This window comes from Pangasianodon hypophthalmus, chromosome 2 (genome assembly GCF_027358585.1).
Source record: "Pangasianodon hypophthalmus isolate fPanHyp1 chromosome 2, fPanHyp1.pri, whole genome shotgun sequence".
NCBI lineage: Eukaryota > Metazoa > Chordata > Actinopteri > Siluriformes > Pangasiidae > Pangasianodon > Pangasianodon hypophthalmus.
The window spans coordinates 21,391,617-21,412,549 of record NC_069711.1 but is presented as its reverse complement, the minus strand read 5'-3'; the positions used below and the strand labels follow the sequence as shown (position 1 = coordinate 21,412,549).

General features: G+C 40.3%; 1 protein-coding gene across 2 annotated transcripts in view; it reads left to right on the top strand.

Moving 5' to 3' along the window:
• The window catches only part of raver2 (ribonucleoprotein, PTB-binding 2), an 88,155-nt gene that overhangs the window by 41,284 nt on the left and 25,938 nt on the right, over positions 1 to 20,933 (top strand). For both annotated transcript variants that reach the window (XM_053227690.1, XM_026919886.3), the window contains exons 4-7: positions 3,742 to 3,933; positions 14,433 to 14,553; positions 15,163 to 15,242; positions 15,503 to 15,601. In XM_053227690.1, coding sequence (XP_053083665.1) covers positions 3,742 to 3,933; positions 14,433 to 14,553; positions 15,163 to 15,242; positions 15,503 to 15,601 — 492 coding nt within the window. The remainder of the gene's footprint in view (positions 1 to 3,741; positions 3,934 to 14,432; positions 14,554 to 15,162; positions 15,243 to 15,502; positions 15,602 to 20,933) is intronic.

The window sequence follows — 20,933 nt, the reverse complement described above, 5'->3', positions numbered from 1 at the left end:
ATGGCTGTAGTGTAACTGTTTTATTGATTTAAACTAGAGATGGCTAGAGATGGATCATGTAACAAAGATTTGCAAAATTGAACAAAGATTGGAATTGAATTTTTCATTTGTTAGGATTAATTTTATTATCTGTAAAGTTTATTATATTTATTATATTTACAATATAAGTGATATTTGCATGAAGGAGTTTAACTGGAAAGACCTTCAGTTAAAAAAAAAACATTTTAAAACTCATTAGTTTTTAAAGAAAACAGTGTCAGATGGGTATCAACTCATAAGTATGTGGACACCTGACTATCACATGTTGCCACAAAGCTGGAAGCACACAATTGTCTAGGATCTCTCTGTATGCTGTAGCATTAAGATTTCCCTTCACTAGAACTAAGAGAAACCTGTTCCAGCATGACAATGCCCCTGTGCAGGCGAGGTTCATTAAGACATGGTTTGCCAAGGTTGGAGTGAGAGAACTCAAGTGTTCTGCACAGAATCCTGACCTCAACCCCACTGAACACCATTGGGATGAACTGGAACACCGGCTGCACCCCAGGTCTCCTCACCTAACATCAATACCTGACCTCACTAATGCTCTTGTGGCTGAATGAATCCCCAAAATCCCCCCAAATCCCCACAACCACGCTACAATCTAGTGGAGGGCCTTCCCAGAAGAGTGAAGGTTATTATAACAGTAAAGGGGGACTACATCTGAGTGTGATAGTCAGGTGTACACAACCCTTTGGTCATATAGTGTACTTAAGATTTTAGTACTGAAAAAAGAAAAAGGTTTATCGGGCCATCTCCAGGTTAAACTGGCACATTAAAGAATACAGAATTAGGTTATTGTGGTGTAGTCACTGGTGTGCGTATGTTGAGGACTTTATAGCGGCTTCAAATGTAGCTTGGTAAAATTTCAGAATGTAAAATCTCTGTTTTATAATCAGTAATACATATGTATCCTACACAGTTGTGATTTCTGCTTGAGTTCATCTTTTTCTCTTTGGAGGAGAGCGAAATAATGAATTAAGCTGCCGAAACAGGGTGTGTTTGTTGCTTGATAAATTTGCAATGTTCCATCGGTGTAGAATCGCACTTTGTATTGATATATTAACTCTGAGACTGAGCAGTTCAAATTATATCAGATTTGACCTATTATGGAACTCATTTTTTTGGTCTAATAATTAAAGTCTGCAAGTATCCAGAGAGTAGACAGGAAAGCTATTAGCTGAAGAATTGAACCTATGGAGGCATTAAAATGACAAGAAGTGGAAGGGATTTTGAAGGAAGCTGGTCAAGTGGAACACACTCTCTCTCTCTCTCTCTCTCTCTCTCTCTCTCTCACTCTCACTCTCTCTCTCTGTGTCTGTTCTTCTGCCATTGAAGTCAAGTGTAGCTCCCTGGTGGCAGTGTCAAATAAGTGACGCACAGAGATGAAAGGCAAAGACACACTGTGATGTGAGTGGGTGTTGGTGTATGTGTGAGTGCTGAAGTTCACCTTGTAAATGTTGTCGAATCCCAAAGAGACCTTTAGCAGGACCGTAAGGACGAGAAGCGTAGGTTGGTAATTATGCTGGGAGTTTGAGAGTTAACCTATTTGTGTGATCATTATGTGAGTCCATTTACCAGCGTGTTAATGACAGATGAATAGTGATGTCGCAGGTTGGGTGCAGAACTATCCTCATGTGCCTGGGGAGTGGTGTAACAAACAGGAAAGATTGATTGGTATGAATATTCCTTTCCTAGTCACTATAGATTAAAAAGGATGGTAACTTAGATTAGAAGTGATTACATCTCTGAATGCGCGACCCAAAAGCAAGGTTGTTTTTACTACAATGGTTTCAGACCAATTCACACCTCCACACTTCAGTGACTCTCGAATTTTGTGACATCACAGATGACATCTCACACCATTCAAGGGGAATTTCAGATCAGTCAGCAAGAAATGACAATATATAGGAAAGAATTACACATTTAATGAAAGTAATGTTGCCTTCATTTATCAGTCAATGCACCGAATGAGCTTGTGGAGCCATAGCTGTAGTACACACTGTGGTTACTATGTGACTGCATGTGGTTTAATGTTGTGCTGATCCGTCACGCTTCATTTACAAAGCCCATGGCAAATTAGTACAGTCCGAATTTTCCCAGGAACGCTGAAAGAAAAATAACAGCAACGAGGCATTTAAATCTACATTTAAAGTGACAGCAGATCAGGCCTTACCAACACTGTACCCCGAGCTGTCAGTTTACAGATACTAATACAGTCAATGGGAAAAAGAAAGCACACCCTCCTACAATTATATGTTCTTATCAGCGCCTAAATAACAATTGTGTTGTCTTTACCAACTTCTATAAACAAATAACCCTCAGGTAACAACAAAAAAAATAACACAACTGATTTCAATATGTAGTCATTTTTTTCCCAGAAAGTATTTTTTTCATTCAGACATTCAGAAACCAGGTGGAAAAAATAAGTACAAACTATAATTCAGTAACATGCAGAACCATGTTTATTCGGCAAATAGAAACAGAATTGTAGGAGGGTGTACCTTCTTTTTCCCACTGACTGTATTAGTATCTGTAAACTTTTTCCCATGACTGTATATGGGATGATTTATGTTAAGAGTAAAACACGGCAGGGCATGCTGTTATAGGAAACTAATCACTTATGGGGCTGACACAAAGCAAAGTTGATTATTTTCCAATAACAGCACATGCTGATGTGTTTTATTCCTCTTAGACCACTGCAGCTTTCCAACCATAACTTTTTTAAATTAATGAATATATGGTACTTTTTATCTATTTATATTTACATTGTACAGTTTAGTTCCTGTTATGTAGGAGCTATAACAGTCATTCCTTTAACAGCCTTGCTTTTTTTTCTCTTTCTTGAAGTTAATAAGACAAAAAAGCACCATATCGTGTTACGGAGACACTGGAAAGTACAGTGCTCTCTATCCTGAAGACTTTGCTGTGGTGGAAAACTTACAAACCATTATAAAGCACTGACACCTGAGATTCCTTCCATAACTATTAATTAAACATCTCCTTATGTTTACTTTTCCAACTGAGGTTGAAAACTGTGCAAAAGCACTGACACTGGAGACTCCTTCCATAAACTTCTCCTTACAGAAAGCTTCACCATGTCAATGACATTTTAAAATGTTTATTATTAGTGATTATGTGAACCTTGTCTTACTATAGAAATGATATGGTGTTAGATTTGTCTTGCTGTAGGCACTATTTTCACATATGCTGTTTTACAAAATTAATCAACACCTTCTGACCAATCGCTGTAGAGAATTCCACAGTGAACATTTTTTTGAATAGTATTTTATGCGTCACACAGCCTTTAATCGGCATCATACAAGTCAAGCAATTATGTGCATGTGGCTAGTTTTACTTTCATTTTGACTCTTCTGGGAATCTGTTAATGAGCTGAACATTACATTTACATTTACGTAATGTTTCCTCCAATTACTTTGGATACAACATAATTCATGCAGTTATTGTTTGTAAATCACCTGCAACATGCCCACCTTCTGGGTTTGCAGTTTATCCCCTGACACACACATTTCATGTGCTCATTTGGAATGTTACTAAAACAAAACCTGTATTTAAAAATCCAGCAATGCTGCTCCACCTGATATATGAAAATATTGAAATGTATTGACTGTCTTAAAAATAAGTTATTATAAAAATGGCGGTTGAATGAGTGGTAACCATATCTCTAAATGTGTGTTGTAGCTGGCGCAGGACGAGGGCAGTGCAGTGCGGGGTTTTGCCGTGGTGGAGTACGAGACAGCCGAGCAGGCTGAGGCCGTGCTGCTGGAGATGGACCGACACCTGATCCAGGGTCAGGAGATCCGCCTGTCACTGTGCAGCCCGGGAACATCTGGCCGCAGCACACTCGCTGCCCTCATCGCTGCTCAGGGAGTGGTGAGCAACAAACACACAAACACACACACACACACACACACACAGACTTATGAAGAAGCCATTTTGAATATTATGGATTTGATTCTCTGTGATCACAGCTGATTTCTAGCATATTATTCCTTCATATCAAATCAGTGCTCTGTGTTTAAATAAAGTTTCTTCATTGAGATGAGAGGCAGGAAACACAGAGAGGTCAGCAGCATCAACTAAATGTCAGATGGTTGTAACCTTTGCACAACACTATACAATTGTATCTCTACACAGCACCCCACCTCAGCCAAACCTAAAAGATAAGAAAGGAAGATCCTTGAAGACAGGGAAGAAACTCTTTTATTTTAGAGGTTGTTTAAGTTAAATAAAATGCTTTGTATTATTTATATATCTTCCATATCTTCTAATGTTAATTACAAATATGAAAAAAAACATTAAAAAGCAAAACTCACAGCCCAACGCTGTCTCTACTGATTTGCCAGAGTTGTTATTTTACTATGTTACTATGGTACCCTTACAGCGCATTGAAACAATACTTCATTCCTCCTGAAAAGTGATGAAATTAAAAGCAATTGTCTCATGTATACCTGCATGCCTTTGGTATGTCATAGAGTAAAACAAAGAAAGTGTGAAAAGAGATAAATTATTGCATATTCTACAAAGATATTGTAAAATGGCCTGGACAGATTTGTTGGTACCCCGAGAAATGATTATAAATATTCAGATTATAGCCATATTTCAAGCTAACTGTTTTCTTTAATTAGTATCACACATGCCTTCAATTTTGTAATCAGTCATTCAGCCTGTTTAAATGGAGAAAAGTAGTCACTCTTCTGTTTGGTATCATCATGTGTACTACATTGAACATGGACCAGAGAAAGCGAAGGAGACTGTTGTCTGAGGAGATCAGAAAGAAAATTATAGACAAGCATGTTAAAGGCATGGGCTATAACACCATCTCCAAGCAGCTTGATGTTCCTGTGACTACAGTTACAAATATTATTAAGAAGTTTAAGGTCCATGCGACTGTAGCCAACCTCCCTGGATGTGGTCGCAGGAGGAAAATCATCACCAGATTGAACAGAAGGATAGTGCAAAAGGTAGACAAAGAGCCAAGGAAAACTTCCAAAGAGATACAAGCTGAACCCCAAGGTCAAGGTACATCAGTGTCTGATCGCACCATCCGTCGCATTTTGAGCGACAGTGGGCTCAATGGAAGAAGACCCAGGAGGACTCTACTGTTGAAAGAAAAACATAAAAAAGCCAAAATGGAATTTTATTTTAATAAGCCACGATGCTTCTGGGAGAATGTCCTTTGTTTAGATGCGACAAAACTGGAGCTTTTTGGCAAGTCACCACAGCTTTATGTTCACAGACAAAAAAATGAAGCCTTCAAAGAAAAGAACACCATACCTACTATGAAACATGGAGGAGGCTCGGTTATTTTTTGCATCTATTTTGCTGCATCTGGCACAGGGTGCCTTGAATCTGTGCAGGGCACAATGAAATTTCAAGACTATCAAGGCATTCTGGAGCGATACATACTGCCCAGTGTCAGAAAGCTCTGTCTCAGTTGCAGATCATGAGTCCTCCAACATGATAAAGACCCAAAACCCACAGTAAAAGCATCCAAGAATGGCTAAGAACAAAACAATGGACTATTCTGAAGTGGCCTTCTATGAGCCCTGATCTGAATCCTTTCGAACAGCTGTGGAAAGAGCTGAAACATGCCGTCTGGAGCAGGCACACTTCAAACCTCAGACAGCTGGAGCAGTTTGCTCAGGAAGAGTGGGACAAACTACCTGTTGACAGGTGCAGAATTCTCACTGAGAGCTACAGATGCTCTGAAGGTTGTGCAACAAAATATTAGGGTAAGGGCCCCATCATTTTTGTCCATGGCATTTTCATTTGTTTTTTTATTTAATATATTCTGTTGAATCAAAAATCAAAAGCAAAGTCTGATTTTTATTAAATATGGAATAAACAATGGTGGATCCTAATTACTTTTGTCAGTTTCAAGTTATTTCAGAGAAAATTGTGGATTCTTCTTTTTTCATGGAAGGTTACCAACAAATTTGTCCACGTCTGTATGTTATGTATTTTATTAAGAAATAATAAAACAATATGATTTGCATGGTAAAAGAGTTAAAGGTGCAATAGTGCAATAGTTCAGAAAACTGCGTCATGGTCAGAATGCATGTTTGCGTTTACATGGCTATCCTGTCAGTCATTTTATAGACGCTTCCTCACACCCCTTCACTCCACACCCTGCTAGCATGCAAATAATGCAGCTTAGCGCTGCAGAGCTTAGAGCTTATTACAGAGAAACAAGGACAGCGACTGCACTCGTGACCGTTCTCATAAATCGTTATGAACCAGATTTTGTGTGTTTATACTGTTATATAGTGCGCTTGAAAGCGATGTCATGAAAGTCCTTGCTAATGCTAACTCTAGTTAGCATGCTGACCCTAGTTGAACCACTGCTTTGTGTTCATGGGTGGGAAAAGTGGGGTGAGCTCAAAGAATAATAAAAAAAAATCATTCAGCTCCACCTGCTTAACTGTTGAGAGATTTTGAAAATTCTTATGTAATGTACCTTTAATGACTGTAATGTGAAATTTGTTTATGTAACTCTTCACTACAAATTTTTATATGTAAAAGCATGTCCTATTTTATATTCATTTATAGTCACATTTAATGTTGTGTCTCTACTATAACTTCATATACACTCACTGAGCACTTTATTAGGAACACTATAATAATACTGGGTTGGGCCTCCCTTTGCTCTCAGAACAGCCTCAATTCTTCATGGCATGGATTCCATAAGATGTTGGAAACATTCCTTTGAGATCCTGGTCAATGTTGACAGGATTGCGTCACACAATTCTTGCAGATTTTCAGACACTTTCATGCTGCACATCTCCTGTTCTACCACATCCCAAAGGTGTTCTACTGGACTCAGATCTGGAGACTGGGAAGGCCACTGAAGAACACTGAACTCATTGTCATGTTCATGAAACCAGTTTGAGAAGACTTTTGCTTTGTGACATGGTGCATTATCATGCTGGAAGTAGTCATTAGAAGATGGGTAAATTGTGGCCATGAAGGGATGACCAAGGTCAGCAACAATGCTCAAATAGGCTGTGGCATTCATGCAATGATTGATTGATATTAACAGGGCCAGAGTGTGCCAAGAAAACATTCCCCACACCATTACACCACCTCCACAAGCTGAACTGTTGACACAAGGCAGGTTGGATCCATGGATTCGTGCTGTTGGCACCAAATTCTGAACCTACCATCTGTGTGCCTCTGCAGGTATCAAGATTCATCAGGCCAGGATATGTTTTTCCAGTCTTCACCTGTCCAGTTTTTCTGTTCTCAGCTGACAGAAGTGGAGCCCAATGTGGTCTTCTGCTGTTGTAGCCCATCTGCCTCCAAGGTTCAACATGTTGTGCATTATGAGATACTTTTCTGCTCGCCACAGTTGTACGGAGTGGTTATCTGAGTTACTGTAGCCTTTCTGAGCCTGTCTGGCCATTGTCCGTTAACTTCTCTCATCCACAAAGCATTTCCGTCCGCAGAACTGCCGCTCACTGGATGTCTTTTCTTTATTGCACCATTCTGAGTAAACTCTAGAGACTGTTGTGTGTGAAAATCGCAGGAGATCAGCAGTTTCTGAAATACTAAAACCAGCCCATCTGGCACCAAAAACCATGCCATGGTTAAAGTCACAGAGATCACACTTTTCCCCATTCTGATGGTTGATGTGAACAATAACTGAAGCTGCCCGTATCTGAACTATTTTATGCGTTGCACTGCTACTACATGATTAGCTGATTAGATAATTGCATTACTATGTAGGTGTACAGGTGTTCCTAATAAAGTGCTCTGTGTGTATCACCTATAAACAGTCATTCCCTGTGCCAGAAAGCTTACTTAGATGACTACAAAACTCTAAATATTAAATAAACATCCTTCTCACATTTTCAAACCATAGCACTGTTAATTTTTTTTTTTACTTTTAATAAATAATGTATTAATAATGTAATAAGTGCATAAATATAAACTTTGCAGCTGGTGCTGCTCGTCAGAGCTGCTCTGTTATACAAACTATATTTTACCAAATTGCTGTTGAATTATCCACTGATTGGTCAAAAGATGTTGATTCATTTTCTGTAACAGCAGCTCTGACAGGAGTGCCAGCTATAATTCAAATGACTGTTGATGTGGCGAAGGCTTCTGTGAGGAATCGTTTATTTAATTTTGGAAGGAGTCTCTAGTGTCAGGACTTGGTAAGGCTGTTTCTTCACCTTTTCTGACTGAGGACTTTTCTCAGTAACATTACAAGGTGCATTATTTTTGTTTTATTAGCTTCAAGAAAGATAAAAGAGAGGCTGATGAGGAAACGAATGTTTATAGCTGCTATAACGTCAGAGATAACTCGTTGTGTGGATGTTCCACAACATTAAACTTAATTATAAAAGGGTAAAAAGGATATGTTATTTTTAATAAATATAGGGTAAATTTTAAATAAATGTTACCTTTGTTAAATTGCACTTTGGGATATGCTGTTATAGAATAATCATCAACTTCAGGGTGGTTGCCTATTCTTTTCCTATCACCTCTTCCATTTAATTTTGGAATTTTTTTTGTTTTTTTGGGGAAAATACAAGGAAAGACCCCAAAAACATGTATGCCCTAACTGTTTCTTTCTTATAGACACACTCAGGCCCAAAGATGTGAGGCAAGGCAGAGGCAGTGGCAGTTTAATTACAGTGGTCACACAGCGTGCTGTAGCAGACGTAGTCTTCCTGTTATATTTCCGGTGCCTGAAATAAAGCAGGCTGCTATTTTAAAGATGTGGGTCTCATACAGTGGAAACTATGGACAATATTAATCTACTCCAGCAACAGTGAAAGCAGCAAGCCGTTCTCACTCAGTCTGTGAATTCTATGAAACACTCACGCGCTTCCACCTGCTACTAACATAATTTTTTGGAGCGCTTTCATAGAAGAGTGTTACATCCTTTACTCCATCAACCAATCAAAACAAAGGAACCCACACATTTGCACCCACACACTCATGTTTCTGTACATCTCTCATAGTCACTCTTTCTCAGTGGATTTGTGTCAGGCATAGATTCTTTTTTTGTTCCAAATAGGTCCACTTTCCTATCTAATCAATGTCTTTAACTGTGTTTACTGGACATTCTTTCTTTTTTCTTTCTACCATCTTCCTTTCCTTTTAACATAGCTGAATAGGCACGCCTGTGGTTTTTTTAAATGTCGCTACATCAGAGTCTTCATTGATTTAGCATCAGTACATGAGCCACAGTAGGGAAGTAAATATCCCAAGGGCATCATTTAATTTTTTTTTTTTTTGCAGAAACACTATCCTTTCTTTCCTCAGCTGTCCTCTGTCTCTTTTTTCCCCACTCCTGTTGTAGACTCCTCTCTCCCTCTCCCACTGAAATGTGTCAAACCAAACAGAAGGAATGCAAGTTGACATTTCTCTGCATCCCCACCCCTGCAAACCACATGCAGCACCCTGCTCAAACGACAAATGTGCCTGCTACTTTCTGAATCACACACACACACACACACACACACACATATATATATATATATATGTATATATATATATATATATATATATATATATATATATATATATATATATATAAAATGTAGACACACACACACACACAGACTGAGGGGGTGCAGACCTCATTCTGGTGGAGCTTCAGGCTCAGTACGAAAGCCCCTGCCAAGCTTTGACTTCCCATGTTTTCATGGCAGTGTGAAACTGGAGCTGCCTGGGGACTAGCAGGTGTCTCTGCTGTGTTACTAGTCGTAGAGCTGTTATGATACAGGCGAGTGTGTGCAGAGTCATTCTATACATCTGTCATATTCAGTTAGATGCCAAGGGCTAGGAGAGCCTCCCTGCTGGACTGGTCTGTGTAGGGTTCCTTAATAGTGTTGATGTTGAAGTTTGACAATAGATGTGTCTGGTGGTTTTTATGTATAGCATATTGTATAGATCTGCGTGTTCTCCGTTCAACTGCAGAACTGCACCACAGATGTGGTTGCTCTAACTATATGAATATTTTCTTATTGTGACCAACTGTAATAATTTGGGATGCATAGATACCAATAGTGGTATGAGGTACTGGTCTGATAGCATGCACATTTAATAATACAAAAAATATATATATATTCCAATAATAACATCTGATACCACGTGATGCTATGTGACATAAGCCTGGTCTGATACACTGATCTGAACACAAGTAATGAGCAAAGCAAACAGACTGCAGACTGTGAAAATTTCAGAAAGTGGAACAACAGCATCTTCCTACAATAGAGAAACTGTGCAGAGAAACTGTTGCATATGAGAGCACTTCACTTCTGCGAGCACTGAGAAGCTGGTGCTTCCTTTTCCTGCACTTACCAGCCTCTCCACTTTACTTGTGAGTCAAGGTGCAATTCATGGCATCTTGTGCTCGTTTTTAATGACCACGCTTGTTGATACTGCTTTGAATGCTCAGATCAGCCACCCTCACACTCTTTATGAAAGATACTGTAATGCCATAACATCTTCAACAGCTCAGCACAAGTTCATTACCAGCAGCACACAGCAACAGCCAATGATGCCTCTGACTGATTAATATTAAGTGAAGTTACTTATTTTGGTATTGGTATCAGAATTAGAACTGATGAGTACCTAAAAACATGTACTTATATAAAAACTTTTACTTATACATGTAACATGTACATACCCATATTCAGTCTTTAAAAAATAGTATTGTTGCATCCCTAGAGATAATTCTGTATATCAGTCGGCCACAAGAAATTGGGATTAGGGTTATTTGTAATATTTGAGCAGCAACCAAGATGAGCACCAGCACATGTTGTGTGGACTGTTGTTTATTGTTTTGAATCCCAGTTCCCTCATGATTCTGTACTCATCAACCCAGAAGGAAATGAGGCTAAACTCGTTCCTCAGAACGAGTGAGAGTGCAAGAGAGTGGAGTGTTATTGTTTCAAAGAAAACTATTTTCCATTACACACCGTAACTGTTTGTGACTTAGAAGTGTTTGTGTGCACATGTGTGTTTGTGTCTTTGTATGTGTGCATGTGTGTCTTTACTGTATATACACACACTATGAGTGTGTATGTGTGTGCGCACAAGCCGCCTGGGGAACAGTAGGCAGCAGATGGGGTTGCAGTGTGGTTGGGACGGAGCCATTCTACTTGCAGACATCTCGGATCTAATAAGGAAATCAGAGCTTCTATCATTTATGCCAACTCCCTCTCACACACATTTTGTCTAGCCCAAAAGAGCCAGGCTTTTGACTACAGCATGAAGCCTGATATAGGTCGTATTAGATTTCAGTAGAGAGGCACCTGCCATGCTTCAATAGCCCTTTAATATTGGATTTCAAATGATCAACCAAAACCAGTGTGATGCTGTTATACAGTGAAGTGACTAATTGGGCAGCGGTACCAAGAATTGACACGGTAGCTAATGTGGCTGTGGATGTAGAGATACAAGTATGTGTCCTGGTGAATACAAGTAATGCTCACTTCCTATCAGAGTTCTCTCCTGGACCATCAACATCATCTCTTTAACCAAAAAGGAAGCCTGAGATTACTCCAGTCATTATAAATGGTGTGTATTGCAAGACATTCATGCAATCCCTGACTACAGAATAACACCACATACCTGTGATGGCAAGAAGACCACCCCTCCTCCCAATCACCTAGTTACAAGTGTAGAGGCAGAATGGCTTATTTTTAAGTCTTGTGACCTCCCCATCCTGACAGAATTTCATTCCTGTAGTTTCTGCACTGGTTGCTTGATCACACAGTCCAGAAACAACCTTCCAAATTAGTCCTGTGTCGCAGGCTATCGTGTCAGTTTCTGCGGGTCCCACAGGAATCATCCAGTAATGCAGGCCTCCAGACTCTGGTCAGCTGTCAACAACTGATGTCAGGAAATACATATCAGTACTTAACCCATGTAAAACTCCTGAACCAGACAACACACCAGGGGATGCACTGATCAGCTAGCTGATGTCCTTACAGACACCTTTAACATCTCCCTGACCCAAGAGGGTCATGCCTGCCACCATGCCTGCCACAAGGTCAACCATGGCCACCTCCACAGTGCCAAAGTCGACTGTGTCCACTTCCAAGTGATAGCACTCACACCAGTAAATTATGAAGTGGTTCAAGAAGCTAACAATAAAGCACAAAAGACCAAACTCTCCACATCACCCAACCCACTGCAGTTTGCTTATTACTGCCTTTCATTCATTTTACTTGCAAAAGCTGGTTGGCATTCAACACAATCATTACAGAAACTGATAGGGAAAATAAGCCTGAACACATCTCGGCAGCTATGTTCTAGTTTACTTGACTGGAGGATCTCTGTCAGTAATGATAGGCAACACCATCTCAAGAACCACCACACCAAACACCAACATCCCTCAGGGCTGTATGCTTACTCCACTGCTGTTCACACTGCTGTGCTTTAAGCACTTCATCAAGTTCACTAATGATATAGCAGCTGTGGGACTCATCAGCAACAACGATGAGTCAGCTTACAGAAAGGAGGTGGAGCCACTTGCACAGTGGTTTAGAAACAGCAGTGTTTCTTAATATGGATGAAACAAGGAGGTCCAGGTTGTACATCATGTAGGACCTCATCCAGGCATTCACAACCACCTCCCTGGCAAAAACAAGGCAGAGAAGAGCAAAACTCCCCTCTCCAGTCTTCACTATATAATGCAAGGAGATCTATATCTATATAATGCACACCAATCATCCTGTTCAAAAGTTTACATCCCCCTGGCTGTTAATGTAGTGTGTTGTCTTCTTGAGCATCAGTGAATGTGTGCACCTTTTGTAATAGTTGTGTATGAGTCCCTCAGTTGTCCTCATTGTCAAAAAGATGGATTTCAACTTCATATAGCTGCTGTTGGGAAGGGGTCAAATATGCAGAAGATGCTGAAAAAGCAAAGAACGTGCAGGACCTGGAGGATTTTTTTCTTAAGAACAGTGGGCAGTTTAACTACTCAGGACAAACAAGAGACATCTTAACAACTATCACAAAACATAAAAACAGTTGTTGATCATCCAGGTAACAACACACAGTATTATGAATCAAGCGCATGTAAACTTTTGAACTGGTTCATTTGTGTAAATTCAGTTATTATTGTGTCTTGTGGACTATATCTAAACATCTCCTATGTGAAATAGTTTATTCAGGGCAGTATTAAATTAAAAACAAGATGCAATTTTTATGATCCCTCTTTTTTTTTATTATTAACATTTTGCAGATTCTGCAAGACGTACAGTATGTAAACATATGACCCCAACTGTATATTGTTATAGGATCTTCATTATATAGTCTGACTTGGAGACCATGTTATCACATTGACTATTATACAATTTCATCCAAAACATTTTTGGGATCATCTCGTACAGCATGAAAAGTAATAATCGTAAAAGATTATTAAAGCCAAGTTTAGACCGCAAGACTCTACAGTGGAGAGTTAAAAACAAGACAGACAGTCCACTAGGGTCTAGTTTAAACACTACATAAACACTACATCTGCAAAGCCGGCAGCACTGTGACCCCTCCCACCTTTTAACAGACTCTTTATCAGCCTGCCATCTGGTACGAGGTACCAGAGCATCTAGAGAACAGATTCGCCTCTCAGGCTCACAAGCTCCTCAACACCCTTTTCCCCCAAGTCCCACCAGAACTGGCACAGACTGATCAATACCAGACTAGACCTGGTGAAAATGGTCTCTATATATAACATTGCGATATATAACAGCATTGTGCACTTTTCTGAGTATCGAGGCTATTGCTAGATGTTAGTGCTTTTATTACTACGCTGCTACTCACTGTAACAAATAACTGATTGGAACCTAACATATTTTTGTGTTTCAATTTTGCTCCTTTTTTCTGAACTTAAAGGTTTTCACAGAATGTCTCCACTGTTATGGTAAACTATATTGTGAAAGTGTCCGTAATTATTGTTATATCATTTTTTCCCATATTGCTCATTCTTGATTTATTGCAGTGTGTTTTTGTGTTGTGTAAATATTGCACTGAGGCACTGGTTTTTGTGCTTGCCTTACCCTGTCACATACTTTACATTTCATGCAATCCTATATACTGACTTCTTGTATTGTGTTGTGTGTTGCACAGTGGTACTGGAGTTTGTGAATATGGATAAGGTATCAATATAAAATGAGTTGTCTTGAGTGATGGCACACAAAAGATCCTGCATGGTATGAGCCTATAAATTCTGCAGGCAGAGGTCCAGAATAGGACTAGCAAAACACATACCACTTATTAACAGAAATGACATGGAATAAGATATCTTCAGTGCTCACTTATTGATATATGATGGCGATATGATGTTACAGTGTGTCATGAATTGTGTGTGTGTTTGTGTGTGTGTGTGTGTGTGAATGTTTCTCTTGTAGATGCTGAGCAATAAAAAGGGTTTGTTGCCCGAGCCCAATTTGGCTCAGCTCCTAAACAGCATGACCAATCCAGCTGCTCTTCAGGTTCTTATGAGACCATACCACAGTGGCAAGCGTGGAGGTATACACACACAAACACATATTCGCACACTCAATAGCCAGCTTGTTAGGTACAAGTATCTTGTATCTACACTCAGTGAGCATTTTATTAGATACACTGTTTGCCAACTCCCTCTACCCTGTTCATAAATAGAAATATATATATATATATTCCATATTCTTCCTATTATTTATTGTTTCTTTAGTCCTTATATAAATGGACCCATAAATATTCAAGAAAACCACTTTAAAATTAGACCATGGATTCCACTTCCAATCCCAAGCCTTTAATTCCTTCAGTTCAGTGACCCAGGCCAGGTTCCTTTCATGAAACTAATCATATATTAAAATGAACTTTTCATTAGGTTTAAGGATAAATGAGCTGCGGAAGGCCTTGAAGCTTAAGGAGAGCATGCCAAATATAGCTCTTGATTAAATCTTAAATCTCTCTACCTATTCTGGAAAGAGTGGCCATTAGGGCTCACACTGGAATTGGATAAAAGAAGAGTGTGGACTGCTGGCATGCTTTCTTTCCTTTTACCACCTGCTTTTTCCTTTTTTTATTTTATTCATTACCTTTTTATTTCTGGTGAGCCCCGATGCACTGCCAACTTTCCCTTTTTCTCGTCAGGGAAGTTTCGTCCTCACAGTGTTCCTTTTCTCCGACCGCCGCTGACAGCTGCACTGCTTCAGCTAGGAAAAGCACAGCAGGTACGTCACTTTGTCACACACATGCATACACACTCAAAATCCAGAAATCTTTCTTTCTCACTCATCCTCATTGTCTGTCATTCTCTATCTGGTCATTCTGTTGTAGGTTTGATGAACCATGCAGAAAGAAACTCTGTTGTGTTATTTAGATGCAGTGCAAGTAGCAGAAGGAGAATTCACAGAAAATTTACTGACTTCCTAATGAGTCTTGGCACACACACTATTACTCAACGAGTGCAATGTTTCTCTATGTGTTTCAGAACGCCATGCTGGGGAACGGGCTCGTTCTGCAGAACCTTCTCCACATGCACATGGCACAGCAGCAGCTCCTGCACATCAAGGACAAGCACATCACTAATGTGAGGGTGTGAGGGTGTGTGTTAGGAGAGGGTGTCTAATTTCTGCAGTATTTCTGCATCCACAAGAAAGCTACTAAGTTTCAGATATCTGGATTTTTTATTTTTTTTTTGACTAAATCTTAAGTCAGTCATATTATTTCAACATTCCTATATTTGTTTTTTGAGAAGACATTATTGCTTTGTTCTTTTTTTTTTTTTTTTTTTGTAAATAAAGCAAGCTGTGACTTTCACTCAAGAAGACATTAGTTTTGTTTAGCTTGCCTTCCACACCGAGCATCAGAGAGCCTACAGGCTGAATAACAGTTTTATGTGATATTACACAATAACACATCACAGCAGCTCACAGAAAATATGAGAGACGACATAAAAAATAATATCTGTGTTTGTTACACTGATAGTACATGCTCTGCAGTCTATAGTTTTTCATTCATTTCCTGTGATTGGATGCAATGCTGCAGAGTAATGAGCACACCACTGTGTGTGTGTGTGTGTGTGTGTGTTGTGTATTTGTGCACTGCAATTTTGCAATATTTCTAATATTGTATGTGCTAGATGTGTAAAGCTGTACTACTTAAAGGAGGCTGTATTTGAATATATACGAATATTAATAAGCCTATAATTTTTACTGCCACAAACATCAGCCTCAGTGCAACTTAGACTGTGATTTACTAAGATTCCAGACAGAATGTGCTAATTTCTCTCCTTGTCTCTTTTACAAAGACAAATTTAAGAATGACTTCACATGCAAAGTATTAGGAAGAAACAGTATTAAAATGAAGTTGCATAGAAATTTATATATATATATATATATATATATATATATATATATATATATATATATATATATATATATATATAAATTTCTATGCAACTTCATTTTAATTCTGTTTCTTCCTAATACTTTGCATGTATGTATATATATATATATATATATATATATATATATATATATATATATATATATATATATATACACACACTACCCACCCAAATTTACAATCATACTGTATATATCCAATTTACATGAAACAGTCCTTGTCCTAATTTGTAAAATTTTTAAATTTCCAATAAATGGAACTCATATAGCCACAGCTATATGGACAGGAGAAAATGCATTTTAGTGAAGCTGAGTTGAAGCTAAATGTGTCTGTGGTTGTTGCATAAAAAAGGTATAAATAGTGAGCACAAACCAAATTCTTGAAATAAAATAAAATCAACTGTTAACACAGTTTCAAAAGGAGGAAAGGATGGTCCAAGAGCTTGTCTTTTTCCAATCCATCATTTTTACTAAAATTAATAATAGGTGTATATAAATAGTTATGGAGGTGTTTTTTAAAAAGCTCTTAAAATCAAGTAAGAGCCATTTTCCAGCCTTCCTACAGCTCATATTTATATCTAGGTATGTATTCATTTAACTGAAGTCTGAAGATTTAATTCAATATAGATGAGCAAATAAGTTTGAACAAATAAACAAATCTTTATTTCATATAGACAAACAGTGAAAGAAATTAATTGAACCAAATTGAACCTAAGTGCACATGTTACTGAAATGAAAGACTAATGAGCTGATAAAGATTTTCTTTCTGCATATTCTGAATCACAATTTTAAATCACATGTTGATACTAAACCCCCTCTTCTACATTTTAGTACGAGGTTCCTGCCTGCTCAGTTGTGATTATTAACACTGATTTGTATTGTTTTTATTTATTTATACTAATTAACTTACTATATATGTTATGATTATTGATTATACTGATATTGATTTTGATTTAACAGCAAGTCTAGCATTTTTAGGTTGTTAAAATGTTATACACTCAGACCAGATGTGTTTGATCATACATATATGCCAAAGATGAAACTGGTGATAAGGCTTCTGAAGGTGGAATTTGTGTGTGCTCATTTTACTATCTGTTTATATGCAATACATTAGAGCCAGTATTTATTGTACACCATAATGGTATTGTAAAACATACATAGTGCACTACATGATTAATAATGCACCATTTGAGACTCACTTTTAGGAAACGTGTTTTGAAATTTGTTGTGGCAGCACTGATGTGTAATTTGTGTATGCTGTACAGTGCAGTCCATAAGCCACTCTTTCTGGCTCTGTATTCAACAGATTTTAAATGAAGCAATAACTATTAAGCTTGATTGCTAAATGTCAGCTTTAATTTAAAGATTTATACATTTACATTTGTAAATTTATGTCGGTTAAACTATATCATTATTGCAGCCTCCGCTCTTTCCACCCAGCCATAATTGGACAAATTAACATAATGCTGAATGGTCCAGTTCAGTGTAGTGTGTCTGTAGTGCTAGTAGTGTGTGACCCATACACATCACCAGACTCAGGGTGTTTTCTCTGCTAATAGACTGCCAGACTTTTAATGCAGCCATAATTCAGCTCCTGCTTGTATTCAGTTTTGTTTTTATGCATTATGTCTTGGGGTTGTCCATCTGTCTGTTCGTCAAAGCATCCATCCGAGATTCTTGTTAGTATAATGTTTCTAGAACGAGGGGTTTAATGTTTGTATAATTTATATGGTCTTATCATTGTAACTGTAACGAGGAGTCAACAGAATGGGGATCCATTAGCAGCGTTTTAATAAAAGGCAGACACAGTCGTACAGGCGTGGTCGGGCAACAGCGAAACAGGGTAATCAGAGGCAAAACAAAGGCAGAGTGATCAAACAGGCAGATGGTCAGGGCAGGCAGCAAAGAATCAGAAACGAGAAGGAACAGTCCGAGGTCAGGGCAGGCAGCAAAGAATCAGAAACGAGAAGAAACAGTCCAAGGTCAAACACAGTAATCCAACAGAGAAGATATAAACGCTCAGAAATGTTAGCCGGGGCAAAACAAGACTTCGCAATGAGTGAGCGAGAGGCGGAGGCTTAAGTAGTCCCGGTAATAGGCTGCAGGTGAGCTCGTAATCAGTGCTGGGTGCGGGGTGATGGGAAATGTAGTCTCGAGGGGAAAGTCAATACTCGGGTGATGGTGACCTCTGGTGACGATCAGGGGGAACCACAGAGGCCGGATTCGTTACAGAGCCCCCCTCCTGCGAGCGGCTCCTGACGTGAGAAGGCAGACGACGCCGGGGTCTTCCGCGAGGACGAGGGGCCGGTTTATCCGGATGGGTCCTGTGGAAGTCAGTAGTAAGAGACGGGTCAAGAATGTCCTTGGCATCGACCCAGGACCTCTCCTCCGGTCCGTACCCCTCCCAGTCCACGAGATATTGCAGGACTCCTCCCCGGCGCCGAGAGTTTAAGATTTCCTGCACCTGATACGCCTCCTCACCGTCGATGATGAGGGGAGGGGGTCCCTGGTTCCGGGCCTCATCTAGGTCGTCCGCCCTTCTCGGAGCACCAGCGGCCTTGAGCAGGGAGACATGAAAAGTGGGTGAGATACGATATTGTGGAGGTAAAGCCAAACGATAAGAAACAGGGGTTATTTGTTTAATGATTTTGAAAGGACCCACGTACCTGGGACTGAGTTTGCGGCAGGGTAGTCGGAGCTGGGGGTCTCTAGTGGAAAGCCAGACCCATGATCCCGGGACATACTCAGGGTTGGGACGTCGGTGGTGATCTGCTTGTTCCTTCTGTCTCCTGATGGCGCGTTGGAGATGGGTATGGGCCTCGTTCCAGGTGGTTTCACTCCTCCTGAACCAGTCATTAACTGCAGGTAATTCTGTGGGCTCCCCGGACCAGGGAAAGAGAGGTGGTTGGAACCCCAGCACGCATTGGAAGGGTGTAAGCCCGGTGGATTGTTTGCGCAGGGAATTTTGCGCGTATTCTGCCCAAAACAGATATCGGCTCCAATCAGCTTGGTTGCGGTGACAGTAGGATCTTAGGAAGCGGGTGATTTCTTGGTTGAGCCGCTCGGTTTGCCCATTGGATTCAGGATGGTAGCCCGAGGTAAGGCTTATGTTAATGTTGAGACGTTTGAAGAAGGCTGACCATACGCGAGAAGTGAACTGAGGGCCTCTGTCCGAGACGATATCTTCAGGGAGTCCGTAGAAGCGGAACACATAGCTGCACAGAGCCTCTGCTGTTTCTAGGGCTGTGGGTAGTTTGGGTAAGGGTATTAGGCGACAGGACTTAGAGAAGCGGTCAACCACAGTAAGAATGGTGGTATTGCCTCTGGAGTTGGGGAGGTCGGTGACGAAGTCGATGGCGATGTGGGACCAGGGTCTCTGAGGGATGGGTAGAGGCTGGAGCAAACCTGCCGGTAACTGTTTGGAGGATTTGGTGGCATTGCAAGTTACACAGTTCTTAATGTATGCAATGGTGTCAGTACGGAGTGAGGGCCACCAGAATTTGTTGGTGAGGAGTTGGATGGATTATTCCGGGGTGTCCGGAGCCGGGGAGGTCATGAGCCAGTTGAATAGCTCTGTTCCTCATGGAAAGAGGTACAAAGGTCCTATTAGGAGGACATGCAGCCGGTATGGGATCGGTGCCCTGTGTCTCCGCAATTTCGGTCATGATGTCCCACTGCACTGGTGCCACGATGAGAGTGGTAGGTAAGATGGGATCGGGAGAAAGGGGTTCGTAAGCGGACTCAAACTGGCGAGAAAGCGCATCTGCTTTGGTGTTCTTGGAACCTGGACGATAAGTTACTGTGAACTGGAAACGTGTGAAGAACAACGCCCACCTAGCCTGTCGGTGATTGAGTCTTTTTGCAGAGCGGAGATATTCCAGATTGCGATGGTCGGTGAGAACCGAGAAGGGAAATTTGGCTCCCTCAAGCCAATGTCGCCACTCCTCCAGCGCCGCCTTCATAGCCAATAGTTCGCGGTTCCCCACATCATAATTCTGTTCCGCTTGGTTAAGCTTGCGAGAGAAGTAGGCACAGGGGAAGAGTTTGGGTGGACTGCCATGACGTTGCGAAAGAATGGCCCCGACGCCTGTGCTGGAGGCATCTACCTCCACTATGAATTCGCGTTCAGGATCTGGGTGATGGAGTATGGGTGTAGTAGAGAACCGTTCCTTGAGGTGATTAAAGGCTCTGTCGGCTACGGGCGACCAGGTTAAGCGTCCTCCCCTCCTCTTGGTCATTGAAGTCAGGGGGCCTGCGATGGAGCTGAAGTCTCTGATGAATCGTCTGTAGAAGTTGGCGAATCCAAGGAATCTCTGCATCTCCTTAACAGTCGTAGGTTGGGGCCAGTTCAGGACGGCCTGCACTTTACGATCGTCCATCGCCACTCCCTCAGGACTGACCACATATCCCAGGTACGTGGTGGAAGTCTGGTGAAATTCACATTTCTCTGCTTTGGCATATAACTGGTGGGAGATCAAACGTTGTAGTACGGCTCTGACATGGTGAATGTGTGTT